A 16,584-nucleotide genomic window follows, 5' to 3' on the forward strand; every position below is an offset into this window, starting at 1 on the left:
TGACTTTCACTTAACTCTAATGAGTACAAACAACACCTTAACTAACATAAACCAAACATTAATGAGTGTCTGTTGAGAATGAGAAGGGCGATAAATTGTCTTGAATACTACGGGTTTAGTGGCAACTTAACGCCCTTATCATTCTCAACCGACGCCCGATTTGGTTTTGTAGTAATTCATACACAGTGGCTGCCAAGGAATTTAGATTCCATTTTTGTTTCATAGAAAATATAAGGTGAATTAGTGTGCATGAATAGTTCCTAACATTGACATGTTGCGGAATTTGTGACGAAGGACCACTATACTTAGTCACAATTTTTATATTCTCCCTTCAATATCAGGCATTTGCCACTTGATTACATTGTGCCCCTTTTTACACTTCATTTCCGGCAGATTTAACTCTAAATTGCCAGGAAGAACCACTGGTTCAAGAAGTGTGGTGCGATCAAAGATGTGTCGTCAGCAGTGACAGTTGGATTGTACAGGCTCCTCGCGGACGTCGAATTTTTACTGAAATTAAGTCTGTCAACAACAGAATAATGGGATTCTTTATAAGCGATGTAATAGCCAACAAAACGTCCCTGATGCTGATTCAGGATCACAACCAGACATCCCTTCATTTGTCATTAGCTCACCAGACGAAGATGTCGATATGGTATATATAACTACCCAGTGAAGTTCAAAATGAGCGTCAAGTGTTACGAAGGTAAGTGCCAATGCCGTTGGTCTAATAATGAACGTTAATGCATTCATGAATATGAATTGATTATATTTGTTATTTCATATTATCATTTACATCTATTTCTGTTTCTTTATCTTTTTTTTGGGGGGGGGGGGTGGGGGACTTCGCGAGAACAATGTCAGTCTTTAATAGTGTTATAAAGAGAAAGATTATGTGTCTTACATCAGTGGCACGGAGAGCAAGTTACAGTAAGTGAACGTCATTATCACTCATGAATTCTAAAGTATAGTCTGAAATAAGGCAGTACTGTATCATTTCGGCATGATTATGACGTGATCGTCTCCGTAGTTCAAGGTATGTTTTTAAACATTTGATGAAAAAAAGTCATGAGAAAGAAGATCATAAAACGTCGCCTAAATACGATATTGTAACTTCACATTTTCACTCTCTGGTACGTCATAATGTTAAAGGTTCTTGGCCAAAATGATTCGGATAGAAACGAAATATACGAATTGGTTGCTTGAGATGAGGAAGCTGTAGATTTTGCTGAAGGATCAATAAAATCAATTTATCCAGGATGTTTTCCAATTTTGTAATGATATACGAGATATTTACTTGAATTTTATTTAAGTTTGGTGAAAATAATGCGAAGTTGTTAAGGTTGATATTAAATCTATTTGAGTTTTGTTCCGTGTCAATTTATTATTTTGATTGACAAACATATTCCCCGTTTAATTACGTGACTGTCTGCTGTACGGTGTAGCTGTAAGCAGCAAAATCTCTAACTGTTGCATATAAGAGATAATTCCGAGTTTATTTAGTATTTTCTCTAAAAGAGAGAGTGTTTTTCGTATGTTTTGATTATTTCGTCACTTCGTAGCATTAAGAGATATGTTTGGTGACTTAGTATAATTATTTGATAGCAATGGCTGCACGTTCCTTCCTTGCCCTCCCCGCCCCTTACTCCGCGGCCGACGTTGCCTTTGGATAAAAAAGGAGCAGCGAGACATGCCTCTGCAGCACTGAATACTTCTTGTGAGCCGGTCATTCCCCCCTCCCCCTTAAAAACGGATAATGTTCGTCATTTCGTAAGTTCTTTGAATGACATAAGGTTCGTTATTCCGAAACACACATAAATTCCATATACCTAGATGTTCGTCAAACCGAAAAGGCAAAAAGGGTTTGTTAGTACATTAAGTGGCGTTATTCGGAAAGGTTTGTTATTCCGAAGGATCTTTAATCCGAAAATGGAAAAAGAAGAAGAAGAAGAAGCAAAACCCTGTTACTTGGAAGATTCCGTGATCCGAAAATGAAGAGAAGGTGCCAATATACTGTTAATTACCTTTCTAAATAACAAGCCCTTTTCTACTTTGTGATTAAAGGACCTTCGGAATAACGAACCTTATTTCTTTTTCGGATTAACGAACCTTCGGAATAACGAAATCTAAACGTTTAAAACAGATGAAAAAAAAAAGGTTCGATGACATTTATTTTAAGTCATGTGTGTGTGTGTGTGTGTGTGTCGATGTCGATGAATCCTCCTGCACTGATTTCACAGGTCAACATGCTGCCTAATTTGAGAAATGTGAGGAATTCATTTTTGGGTACTCTTTTTACCTTTCCCTGCCTTATAAACACGATTAGTTTCAAATGAGGTTAAAATATTTGAATACATGGAGATCATGAAAGACAGAGAGGAACTGAGACGCGCGTGCTTCACAATGATGGATACATTATTTTACGAGCTCTGGGTTGTAAATTCTGCAATATTTCATTACAAGTTTTTTCTTGAAGTCAATTATTAAAGCAAGGAAAACAAAATGAATGTATACATATATTCAGTATTTGCTAGTCAGCAATAACCAAAGGTTTTGCACCCTGTATCAGCTGGAATCAAATTCATATCATTTAAACTTTTTGTACTTTTGTCATTCATCTTGTGTATTCTAAATCATGCATTATTCAGAATGAATTTCAATTGTACCTGATTTTTTTCTTCGAGAATTGTTTTATTTTTTTCTGAAAAAGTCATTTTGCAATTTTAATTTTAAAGCCAGGACAACTCCTTTCTTTTGCACCTTAAGACTACAACGATAAACATTTCAGAATGTTTTATTTCTGTCTAAACTGCCACCATACGCCAGAAAAACTATCAGTACAAAGGTTCCAATTATGTATTTAAATGCATTATTTACCATTTGCAGATGAAACAAAAACCCAGCTTTAGTGCTTCAAAATAGTTCTAAAATATGAGTCAAGGATAAAAACGACCAATGTAAAAAAAATTGAATCAGTATAACCAATGTTAAGTAATACACAAAATGTGAGCAATCGTTATAATAATTTTTTTTTCTAGACTAAACCGCCTACAGTTATGGTTTATTGAGAAAAATCGTGATATCTCCTTATATTTCAGGCTTCATTGCAAAATTGTTATATGGTAGGATGTTTTGTGACATAACCGACATAAACATATATGCATCCGTAATGTGATATCTCGAACATTTTTTTTTTTAAATCACTACTGCCAATGGTAGACAGTATCTTTAAGATACATTACCGGGAAAAAAAAAAAGAGTTTCAGAACTGCAGTTCGTTTACTTTTCATTTGGACACCGCACTCAGCGTATGGTAACTTTGTTTTAGAAAAAGAGACATCGGTTTGCGCCGATATACGTTGACATGGACTTTTATATGCTGCAAAGCATTAATTACCTTACAATGTTCATACGATGGTTACATCGAACGCTGTGTAGTAGGAAAATTTTCAAAAGACATGCACATGCAACCTGTATAACTTTGTTCATTCCTTTTCAAGGGGTACCATCGGTGAAGCTCATTGGCGGACCCTCTCCCCTGGAAGGCTTAGTGGTGCTCGACTCAGATCGATATGTATGCTACAGTGGTTTTAACGACCAAGCTGCTGAATTGGTATGTGGAGAACTCGGCTTCCCAGCGGCGGAGCATTATGCGTCGCAGACTTCTCTCAGCACAGCAACACCGATCAGGTTTCAACGGCTATCATGTCTTGACGGTGACTATTGCATTACTACAGACATTTCCATTTCAACAAAGACACTAGCGATAATCATATTGCAGATAATCGTATATTTCCAACCAAAGAAGCCGAAATTTTGTATTTCGGTGTCGGGAAGCCAATCATTGACTTCCTAAATATTAATTTTCTCTCCCAAATTCCTGATGCAGCATGCAGTGAAAATTAGACGAGTTTGATATTTGAGATTCTTCTCCTTAAAATAAGAGAACACCATTGTCATTCACAATAACTTGTCGAATGAATGCCCAAACGGTAAAGTACATGCACAATTCTTAACTGCATTCTACATTATCATTATACAGGTTATGATAGGTATACACATGTAAAGGAGTGTACATCGACCAGAACCGATTGCCCTCAGAACAAGGCCGTCAGACTCAAATGCCAGGGTGAGATAAAACGTGTACAGTGCAATTATTTGGAAATTTCTCTTTAGTGTTTGTATAAATACAATGTGTGAATGTAAGCATATGTCAACTCTAATCATCATGTGAACATGCTTCAAAAAAATCGTAATATTTCAAAACATTCTTGCAGTTTGAATTCACGACACTTTCTAGGTAAGTTATGCAAACTCTTTTTAAGATTCCTATGCACGTTATTGGACTTATAAGCTTATTAGACATACTTTTTTAGTTTAATTTTTACTCGAATTTCCTTCTATTTCACAACACAATTCACGTTCACAAAAACAAAAGCAAAACCTTATACAAAGACAACTGCATTATACACAACATACACTGTATTTCTCTACTTCAGGGTTTCAAAATTTGTTGTATCACATAGTAATACAAGAGTAATACAAGTAACTTAGAAACAATTACAAGTCAATGAAACTGTTAAGATATTGATTGTTCTGATTGGATTTTTGCTATATCGGACTAAGTGTAACGGCTTTCAATTTCAAAATCTGTTGCATTTGTTATTATCTTGCAGTCATGCATGTAAATGTACCATTGGCGCCCCCCCCAAAAAAAATGTTTAGCTATATCCCTTGAATATTCACGCCTTCACTTCTTGTTCAATCAAGCAAAATCATTGACTGATTTTTGATTAGTTGAATTTTCACATCGGCAAGATAAACAGATGTGGATTATATGACCTAAAAATAACTTGGTGTATTTTGTAACGTTTAATTTCTGCTTTTCGCTTTCATTGGTAGCTTCAGCCGGGTTTTGTGATCATCCCGGCAATTTGTCTAATGGTTATTGGGACTCAAACATAACGAGCTTTGGGTCCGAGATATCTCTTATCTGTGAGGAAGGTTTCATCATCCAAGGGAGCCCGACATTGCAGTGTGCGGGAATACCCGGACGTTCGACTTACTTCCCCGTTTGGAATTCGTCTGTCCCGGCATGCCGTGCAGTCGGAAATGAAACAGATGGTATTGTGATTTAATTTATGTATTCAATTTCTGTAAAATATCTGTATGTTTTTTGTTGGAAATGGGAAAAACGAATTAATGAATGAAAAGTATTGTCTATTCTACGCATATAGTTTTACGAAACTTAAGTTATATTTTCTATAGGTCTGAAAAGTAATCCTTTTATGTAGATGAGGGTTAATATTGGGCATCAGTATTGTTTTTTTAAAGAGCAAGGCTCTATTTACTTAATCTTTATTTTGGTAAATTTACTTGAATTGCTCTGAGCTTTATTGATAATGTGAGTAAAATAAAGTGTGTATTCTTTCACCCATTGCGGTAATTTGGAATAATAAATAATAATGTTCTGCCAAAGTTTGAGATCACGAACTTTAATCGCTTTCAGCTGCACACTCAGGGGTGACAAAACAAATTCATTACAGCTACCACAAGTATGATAAATGAGAGTTCTATTAAACATTGTTAAATCAAAAGAGGTTTTTATATCACTTCACAGCTTCTGTAAAATGCCAGTGACAATTTGCACTTCTGAACATAGAAAGAGGAAAATGTGATGGGCTGATTGTCAGCGTTACCATGTCAAATCCTAATGGCATTTCACAATCATGTGCGAATGAAAAGCAGGGGATTCGTAATTTTGTTGTTATCATATAATTCATAACTATAGACTCGTCGATCTCTTCGTGATTAATGTTTGCAGTTTGATGAGTACTTGCTCTCTGTCTTCATTTTCGTAGACCTGGAAGTGAATAAGCATTGTGTATTTTTACCAACCATTCAGAATACCTGACGAACACATCCCTTTCTTTCACAGAAATAAAGAAGTGGAATTGTATGTTGCGGGTCACAAGAGTGTTTCATATTTCCATATAATAGTTCTATAAAAGAATGGGACTGGGGCTATTATGTTGCACAGGTCGATTGCTAAAGGTTTATATCTATAAGTTTAATTGATTACAGATAATGTATGGATAGATGATCCAAACAGCACATCAACAACTACGCAAAATGCATACAGTACTTCAAGTAAGTATTGTGTTTATTTTTACAGTTTCCTCTGACAACATCTTGTCAACCCCTTCGCCAATTGCAACTGATTTGTTAACGTTATGCTATCACATACGAATGAGTATAATGAGTATAAGAAAAGAATAAGCAGATTACTGCTTAACAACTGTGGCTTTTTTCATTTTTTGCCAGTGATTTTCTTCATTTTCTTCAAATTAGCTGTTACAAAATTACAAATGTCAAAATGCATTATCCTAAGAGACTTATATTCTTTTATACTTCTGTTTGACTAGCCACTAAAACCGACGTTCACCTAGAAAAAAACAAAATATTTCTTTAAAACAAAGTCAATCAGAAACATGCAAGGTGACGCGTTTTTGGCCGAACACGATAAACACTACTTTGCAGGTCATTCTGTCAAGGAATCACTGAAGAAATACATACCGAGTGAAAAAATTGTTCCGACTAGAAAATCACACTGGTTTCACGGAAACCTGGTACCTTGTTCTCTTCTTCTCCCTGAACAATGCTTTCAATTAAAGCAAATTTCTAAGCTCCAGCCAGATATCCATTGAGGCCTCCACGGTATATCCTCATGATTCTCTTTCATGCCTAAACTGTAGTTCCGGCCTAATGCAAACCACCTATTAAAAACGACCACAACAAAATATACATGCACACATACCCATCATCACGCATGTACTCTTACAAAACGACATCTAGATCTAAATTCTCAACAGACTTCTATATGTTTCGAGTTCACCATTCTAGTCAAGCGTTAATTGCTATGAGTCTTCTGCATTTTGCTTTTCTTTGTTAACGTTTTGGTTTGATGAAATATAAAGTCGTGACGATCAATAAAGCATTTAAGAAGTCTGGTAATGTTACGAAAAAAACAAGTACTAATACAATTGCTGCCTTTTAGCTATCATATCTTATTAACAGCAGCTGCAGCAGCATCGATTAGGATGTCAGTTTATATTTATATTCATATTTGTGTTAAAAGGATTATGAATCGATAGTGGATTTGCCGCAATAACCATCCTTAAGCACTTTGTGATTCGATCAACATGAACCAACTGTTGTTTGACGTCACTAATGATGGGTATATTGGCGCACTTTTGTTTTCATGCATGATGACATGCTTGGGGAAATCGTAATCTTCCAAAGAAATGTAAGTAGGGGATAGTTTATGGTAAAGAAATATATATTTCTAAAGTGTATACTGCATATTCTCTTGAATAGATGAAATTCAGGCCACCCAGGATATGACGACATTGTTATTTGATATCACATCTTCAGGTGAGCTTTGTGTTCTGGTGAAATCACAATCTTTAATTCATTTTTTATCAATAGCATTTCTCCCTAGACATGGCTTTCAATTAAAGCAAATTTATAAACTCCAGATAATTATCCATTGAGACCTCCACGGTATATCCTCATGATTCTCTTACATGCCCAAACCGTAGTTCCGACCTAATGCAAACAGACAGGCACGACCACAACAAAATAAACATGCACACATACCCATCATCACGCATGCACTCTTACTAAACGACATTTAGATCTAAATTCTCAACATACTTCTATTTGTTTCGAGTTCACCATTCTAGTCAAGCGTTGCTATGAGTCTCCTGCATTTTGCTTTTCTTTGTTAACGTTTTGGTTTGATGAAATATAAAGTAGTGACGATTAATAAAGCATTGAAGAAGTCTGGTAATGTCACGAAAAACAAGAACTAATATAATTACTGCCTTTTAGCTATCATATCTTATTAACAGCATCGATTACGATGTCAGTTTATATTCATATTTGTGATAAAAGGATTATGAATCGATTGTGGATTTGCCGCAATAACCATCCTTAAGCACTTTGTGATTCGATCAGCATGAACCAACTGTTGTTTGACGTCACTAATGATGGGTATATTGGCGCACTTTTGTTTTCATGCATGATGACATGGGGAAATACTAGTCTACCAAAGGAATATAATTAGGGGATAGTTTATGGCAAGGAAATATATATTTTTAAAGTATATACTGCATATCTCTTGAATAGATGAAATTCAGGCCACCCAGGATATGACGACATTGTTATTTGATATCACATCTTCAGGTGAGCTTTGTGTTCTGATGAAATCACAATTTTTAATTCATTTTTATCAGTAGCATTTCATCGTGTATAGTTAATGGTTGATGAAAGCACGATTTGATTAAAGTAGTATAGTTTCAATCTCTGTAGTATGATCAAATATATGTCTTTCTTTTTTTTTTCAGAGCGTTCGTTTTTCCTTCATGTTTCGTTGTGCCACAAACGAAGTTGAAAACATACTAAATTCAGTCGCGTAGGTAGATACATGCCTGTGTAAATGCTATGAACAGTCGATGTATACATAGAGATCTATATTGTGAGGAGAGATTGACGGCAATCTACTCCTGTTTTCACAACTGTGACATAATTTAATTTGATAATTTCTGTATTTATTCTGAAAGATTTTGCTGCACATGTAGTTGCTTAAGTGTACCATTAAGAGCAGTGAGTTATTAAGTTGACCTTTTTCAAATTACGTAATCATATATTCTATAATCTATGAAAACAATACATATGGTAAGGCAGAAAAAAAAAAACAGACGGGCGGTTTCGGGCGTTTAAAGGAGTAATATGACGGGCGGTTTAGTTACTAATGGGTTAATATCGGTATAAGCCAAAGAACACAGGCCTGCATTCATGCATACTTGACTTTGCATCACAAAAGTGACAAGTCTCCAGAAGAAACGAACAGCTTTATCAAAGTGATGTACCAATGTTAACCTAAGTGATAGGAAATAAAAATTTAAGAAAGTTTATAGTTAGTACCAAGAACGAGATTTGAGAATAAGGGTCTACTAAAGTGCAGTGATTCACGTTTTATTGTTTATGATTTTTTCTTAATTTTTCCCAGTTAGGGGGGACTGCGGGCTGATGAGGAGGGGGAGGGCAGGGGCAGTGGTCAATGGTCACCCGCCCCCCCCCCCCCCCCCGGGCGGAACCCTCAGAGAGTAAGGGGTTTTGTTTTGATTTTTTCTTTGATTTGTTTTGTTTTTGTTTGTTTTCCGTGCGTATGTTTTTAAAGAGCCAAAGATGTGGCCACAGCCCCTCTCCCCAGCCTTCCTCCTCCCCCGGTTCCGCGGCCCCTGATGGTGACAATCAATTGATTTAACTTTCTTTCAGCGTCTGGACCTCTGGAGATAAAGATAAAGATCAATAGCTATACCCTTGGAACATTTCTGGGTGTCGTTTTCATTCTGCTTGCCATTCCATTCGTGGCTTGGTGCTACCACCACAGAAAAAGGTTAGTGTTTTAATGTTTCCTGGTTGTCAATTTCTTTTTTGTAGGTATCCTACGGTCTATGAGTGTGTGTGTGTGTGTGTGTGTGTGTGGGTGGGAGGGTGCGATGGGGCGCTGATTTCTATTATGTCTATTGAAACAAACATTTGTGTGTGTGTGTGTTCGCAGCCGTTGTCCATAGTTCAAGTTCATATGCACACACACACACACACACACACACACACAAAGACACAGACACACCCATACCCGTTAAACCGTGTACAAATTTTTAATCAAATTGATCAAACTCTGAAACCTGATAACCATGAATTTCATAAAAGTGAACAATGATACATGTATCATATCTTAACCACTTCCAACAAAAATTGTTCAGTGAGTCGGTATTTAACCATATATTTAAAATCATATTTGCTTACATACAACGCAATAGTTTCGAACAATCTCCTTACACAAACAATATTAGAATTGAAAATGCTTAATGGAATTCGGACAAAGTATGGATATTTGTGTATTCATGCAATTTCGAGTATGACAATTTTCTGTAGAATGTATATATGAAAACATTATTTTGTTATAGTTGCTCACATTCATTCATTCATTCATTCATTCTTTCATAATATTGTCCATAAAATGGAAAATCTTCGAGACTCAAGTGACATACATAGTTACGTAGAAGATACACATTTAAAAATGAGATGCAAAGAGGTGATAAATACTTGTGCGTTTCGATCTCCAACGAAACATTATTACATATTTTTCTGAACCCTACCAGTGTTAACTAATATTTGGTCCTTGTATCCTTTTAACTCAGAAGAAAATGCAGGCGCCTAGAGGATTCAACAAGATTGAATGCCCAATCAATGCAGTCTGTCAGTCCAATTGCCAGCATAGCGCATCGACCTCTACCGGAGCAGCCATTGCAGTCTATCAGTCCCGTCGCTAGCATAGTGCATCGACCTTTACCGGAGCATCCGGATATTCACAGAGCTTATGACGCGACACCTCATCAGGAGGTCGTGTATCACAGCTACCTACACCCTGCAAAGGTACTCAACGTGATTCGAGATAGCAGGTTGATACTTTCGAACCGAACTCCTAGCAGTATTTCTCCCTGCTGCCGCATTATGGCATAGGTTTTAATTTGCCATCAGGATCCGAATTTCTACTTTAGGAAGTTTCGGATAAAGTATTCTTCCCTAATAAACTTTCCCTACTTTGTCAAATAACTCGTAATTTTAAAGGACAACCTATGGAGGAGTTCAGAAACGTAAAAAGAAATGACTGCATTTCCTATCCCCTTCTAAAGCAGCGCTACCCGAAATAAACTAGAGCTTGGCTTACCAGTAAATGGTCACTAGATCTATGCTGCTTCTCCCTTTCTCCGACGTATGATAGAGCATTCATCAGCTTTTTGAAGTTATAAAGACTTCAGCCTCTTGACACCATGTTTCAAGCAAGCTGGACGAGAATACACATATCCTTGAAGTAGGCGTTACTATACCTATTTTGTGAAACGCATTAGTGATCTATAAAACCATAGTTAAGAATCTATGACAGCAATTAGCATGATACATTGAATGCCATCCTCTACTAATCATTATCCTAAACAGGATCACACTCTTAACGGAAAGATGACCAGGGATCTAGCGGACACGGTTCCCCGGCCTCCCCATGGCGTCGTAAACCAGGATGGTGACGACATAGCGCAGTGGCAAAACACGGCAGCGAATACCGCAAATGAGGAGCAGTACTTGGATATGTCAGGAACAATGGAGAGGAAAATGAAGAGAGACGTCAGGTTTATTCGCTCTAAGAATACCTCTCCAACAACTGAAAAATGCGTGCGTGAAAACGGGTTCCTGGTTTCCAGTGTAAGTTGGCAATTACAATTTTCGAGCATGTTCAAATATCACAGTGACTTATGTATGTATATGTATATACGCATAACCATTCAAAAGAACGATGATAGAACATGAATTTCAAATCTTGTTTTAACGATAGACAGCCATTATGATGGGCGCGTGCAGGTCACTGATATCAAGACTTCTTTGAGCTAGAAAGAAACACTGCACTACATAGAAACACCGTAAAATAAAAATAGTCCAGTTGACAAGGAAAAATTTGTCCAGCTGGTATCTGTATCGACCAATATTTATTAGTCATAGTCTGGTCCTTGACTAAGAAAATCTAGTCCTGCTGTAGTGTCTGAATCGACTATTTTTTTTTTTCGTCAAACGGACTAAGAAAATCTAGTCCTTCTGTGGTGTCTGAATCGACTATTTTTTTTTTCGTTAAGCACCTTGACTAATTTTCTTTAGTCAAACGGACTAAGAAAATCTAGTCTTGCTGTCAGGTCTGAATTGACTATTTTTTTTTTTGCCAAGCATATTGACTGATAAAAATTAGTCAAGCTGTGCCAGGCTTGATTGTTTTTTATTCGTCAACCTAGGAAAAAATAATTAGTCCTGCTGGCCTTTGTAAAGACCTTTTGACCCACTGCACAATGAGCCTGATGTCTCATGAAAAACTGCCACATGTAATAATCTGCAGGATTGGCTTATCCTGTGTCATAACACAGAGCTCCAGGTGGGCGGGGGGTACCCCCTTTGATGTGATGGGAGTATTGAACAATCATAACAACAATTCAATTTGATTAATTTTAGTTTAATTCAATTCATTTTTATTCGTCTATATTGAATATAAAATGCATGGCAACACATTACGCGACGCTGGTGAAAAAGGTGTCTTGAACATCTAAAACGTGAATTGAATTGAATGTAACTGAATCGAATTGAATTGTTGTTATGATTGTTCAACACTCCCATCACATCAAAGGGAGTGCCCCCGGCCCACCCGGAGCTATGTGTTATGACATTAGGATATGGTAATCCTGCAGACCATACGTCGTGGCAGGTTCGCATAGGATATCAGGCCCATTGTGATGTGGGTCAAAAGATCTTTATAAAGGCCAGCAAGACTAATTGTTGTTAGTAAGATGTTTGCTAGATTGACTAAAAAAAAAAAAGGACCATTTCTTATAAGTCAAGATGCTCGACAAAAAAAAAAATGTCAATTCAGACACATTAGGACTAGGTTTTCTTAGTCCCTCTAACTAAAGAAAATTAGTCAAGATGCTTGACGAAAAAAAGACACCAGCAGGACTATTTTTTTTTTGTCAACTGGACAATTTTTTTTTTTTTTTACAGTGTATACAAATTACAAGATGCACCGTGTCCGTGGCTCACTACGTCACTGTAACTGACCTAGCCCAAGGATGACCATTTCAATGCTTATATAACCGTAATAAGAACAAAAATTACTTCCTGAACTGCGTAGTCCTTCTGGCATAGGGTGCCTTCCCTTTCCTTAACGCAAAGTAGGTTAAACTAGTTGATAATGAGCGTCGTTTTAGTAGAGGGTATAGATTGTCAACGTAATCTCGATCTCGTGCACAAACATACGTACAATCCTGTCGCTACTTTACTATCGCGCAGCGAGGGGGCTGTGTAAACGTACAATTCATATCCGATATCCAAGGGCGGTTGATTAATTTCAGATTTCGCAAATACGCGCGCCTGATATTTGCATATCATATCGACCGCGCACGCTCAGAGCGAGCGGGAGGGTGACGTTCGACGAGTTCTATTCGTCCAGCTATCAATGTTTCGTGGTGTCGACTGCAGGCCGACTTGTTTGTACTTGCTTGACCAATATTTTTTTTTTTCGTCGAACATGGTTACGCCTTTGGTTTATATTCGTCCAGCCTGTCCAAAATAGCAGGACGAAGTAAATTAGTCAGCAGGACGAGTTATTTATCAGAGTATGACGAGATTTTGTTTACAGTGAAGACGTTTCCCTTAATTAGAAATGAAGTTGCATCCAAGTGTCGTAACGCCATTTTTTTCTTTTAACTTGAGGGCGATATCAACACTCTTACAATGTCAGCAATCAAAACCCTACAGCATCATACTATCTTAACTCGCTGTTCTTCTTAACAGGACAACCCCCTTGAGACAGGAATGATCAACGATCGAGATTCTCCTAGTCCAGCAAACATTATTTCCCCGTTTCCCAAAGACGTCCAACACCAAAATGGTGAAGATTTTTCGCAGTGTCAAATCACAAAAGCCAATGCCATGAAAGAGCAAAACACGGATATGTCAGGAATTTTAAAGAAGAGGAAAGGAGACGCCAAATTTGTTAAATCGAGAGCCTTCGCGACTGAAAAAGACATTGAGGAAAACCTCTACCTGAATTTAAATGTAAGTAAAGTCAGAGTCACAAATGACGAACTTCCAGAAAGGTCGGAGAGTTGTGACTTCAACTATGTCGCAACAATCGGACAGGCATTCAGAGATATATCCACTCATTCCAGACCTTTTGACAACGCAGCCAGATGTGGGGACATTCAAAGGTCACTTTACGAAGACACCCTTTCTACTAGCGGTCAGTCCACACCCATCAGAGAACCACCAGATGGCCAAGACTACTCGACTATCGATAGAAATGATACAAGTGACCCTCCTGCGATGGACCAGAACGATTCTCAATATTATGTTTCAATACACTCAAGCAAGAAAAGAGAAGAAAGCGAGTTGGATGAAAATGGGTATCTCATTCTTGAAACACGTACTGACGAAAACGTCGAAGTTCAGTATGTTAACATGGACAAAATACAACCCGCCACGTCTTTTTTTGAAGGTGAACATTCTCCTGGAACTAATCTTCATACCTTTAAGAACCCCGAGGATCAAATAGATACAGCTATTTACGATAACATTCCTAATATCCATGGACTAGAGATGCTGTGATTCCTTTACACATTTCAGTATTGTTAATTACGTCATTAAAAGGCTGGGAAGATTTGTACATTCCATAGAAACACGTAAATTTCTTACTGTTTGTGTATCAAATTCCTATATGTTCAGTGTAGTTTTGATAGCATTCATGATATGTTATGATATATCAACTTTACGAATCATAAAAAATGAATACATTGACACTTGAAGCCCTTATCTCCCAGGGAAAGCATCGGATAATCATAGTAAAATATATGTCATTAATGATGTGCATATATAATACGGTCATTAAATTCAACAGGATGAAAATCATGATTTAATAACAGAAGAGTTTTAATCTGGTAGAAAATTTAATACAGGAGGCATAGGTGCGTGTGCGGTATCACCCCATGAGCTCAACATCCATGAGTAATGTAGCCAAAGAGCTTGATGTTGGGGGAAAAGAGGTCTATGGCACAGGGTGGATCCACGAATTCCGTAAAGAGGGGGCGCCTTTACACCCCTCCCCATTTTTTCTCTTTATTTCTTTTAGTTTAACCAAAAAAAAAAAAAAAATGGGGCGCGCACTAGGTGCGCTCCCCCTGGATCCGCCACTGATGGCAAATGCATGAGACATAATTTCTTTCTTATGTCGTTACTCAGTATCGGGATACCCCGTACAAATACCCATGTATCATTGGTTTATAGTTGGTACTATTCATCCTGCCGAGCTTGTTGACCTTTCGGTATGTCGAGATTGCGGGCCTTATTTGCCTACTGACGAACTTGTCGTGCCGAGCTTATAGACCTCTTTTTGCCTTGTGTCGAGTTCATAATTATGCGTAATTTACTATTGTATAGTGTTGTTTGCTCATGGGGCTGTGACTCGTAAGGTCTACGACTCGTTGGCTGCATAATTCATGGGTTGTATGAATCGTGGGCTGTGTGACTCGTGCCAACAGTGTCGTGCACCCGCATGTTCGGGGGGGGGGGGGGGGGAGAGGTAACTGTGTATAAAAGGTCTTTATGTTAGACTTAGGGATGAAATATATAAAGAATTAGATTACGTAATTCACACAAATAAGAATACATGTTTGTATGTAACTACAGGTGTATACCTATACTCATAAGGAGACACACGACTTTAGGGAGACAATTTGTGTTTCCAATAACGTGATCAACTATATTATATCCCATTCAATCACATGCTTTAAGTCCTGCTGACATTGCTTATCTACACAATGTCTCCCTATGAAGCTGGATCCAGACTTACACGATTATGTATAAAAACTTGTTTCATTACATACTGACTTCGACTTCATCACATTTCTTTTAATTTTCTTTTACAGAAAGTTAAAAGGTTTGTTTGTTTGGCATAGTTTGGCAATGAATTCCATTATATATAAAATCCATGGTGTCTAGAGGGCTTTGTGTGCTATTGTAGAGTGGATATTGTTGCAAAAAGTGTTGGGTATGAACGCAACTTACTTTTGTAAAAAAAAATATATATATATATATAAAAATCCAAAGGAAATCTTTGCACTGCTATTTGTACTTAACTGTCATTCAGGTGTTTTTTTTTTTTTTTTTTTTTTGTAAATCATGTATCTTGAAAATTTCCCAACTATTGAGAGGATCCGTTTGTGAGATATCATGACGATTTTTGTTGTTGCAATTCCTATAACTGCTGTCTGTTGACATAAAAATGTGTGACCTATTAGATCTTATTAGATGATATTTCCAAATGATATTGCAATAACTATCATACAGTAAAATCGATGTGTTTTATAACTGCTCTGACAGAAACCAGCGTTTTGAACCAAAAACTTGACTAAGTAAGACCCTTGAATAGAGCAATCATTATATATACAATTACTCGTAACTCGGATAGTTTTCTTTCCATTACTGATTTGTAACCTCCCCGAGCTCCTCAACCAAATTAAGTCCGAGGAAATCAAGGCACGTAAGTTTTTCGGAATTATTGGGCAAATGGCGCGCCATACACGCCTTATATATATATATATATATATATATATATATATATATATATATATATATCATATATCTCCTGGGGAGGAGGAGTGAACTTGTGATTTGATAAATCAGGACAGCATCCAGTGGGGAGCGATAAACAAATCAAAGATATATTGTAATGGCAAATGTATATTTAGAGTTATTTTATTGAAAAGAGCATTGGCAGAGCGTGTCTAAGATTCTAGTAGGCCTAGTATAATGTGTGTTTCTTGTGCTGCATGCTGTCATGATGTTACGTAAGGTGCATTATAACCATCAGCCTGTGTTGATGGCTGCTTCAAAGCTGATTTTATCACCGTTTCATTTTGTAGT

The 16,584-nt window shown here is 37.1% G+C and overlaps 1 protein-coding gene across 1 annotated transcript; it reads left to right on the plus strand.

The window, feature by feature from the left end:
• The first annotated feature begins 684 nt into the window (after positions 1-684).
• LOC140231288 (uncharacterized) lies at positions 685-14,271 on the plus strand. The gene is made up of 10 exons (XM_072311433.1): positions 685-706; positions 3,501-3,716; positions 4,043-4,129; positions 4,903-5,124; positions 6,085-6,150; positions 7,378-7,434; positions 9,343-9,463; positions 10,275-10,506; positions 11,071-11,331; positions 13,459-14,271. Exons 1-10 carry the CDS (start codon positions 685-687, stop codon positions 14,269-14,271), a joined length of 2,097 nt encoding a protein of 698 aa, XP_072167534.1.
• Positions 14,272-16,584: the final 2,313 nt, after the last annotated feature.

Source organism: Diadema setosum, chromosome 7 (genome assembly GCF_964275005.1).
Source record: "Diadema setosum chromosome 7, eeDiaSeto1, whole genome shotgun sequence".
Classification (NCBI taxonomy): domain Eukaryota; kingdom Metazoa; phylum Echinodermata; class Echinoidea; order Diadematoida; family Diadematidae; genus Diadema; species Diadema setosum.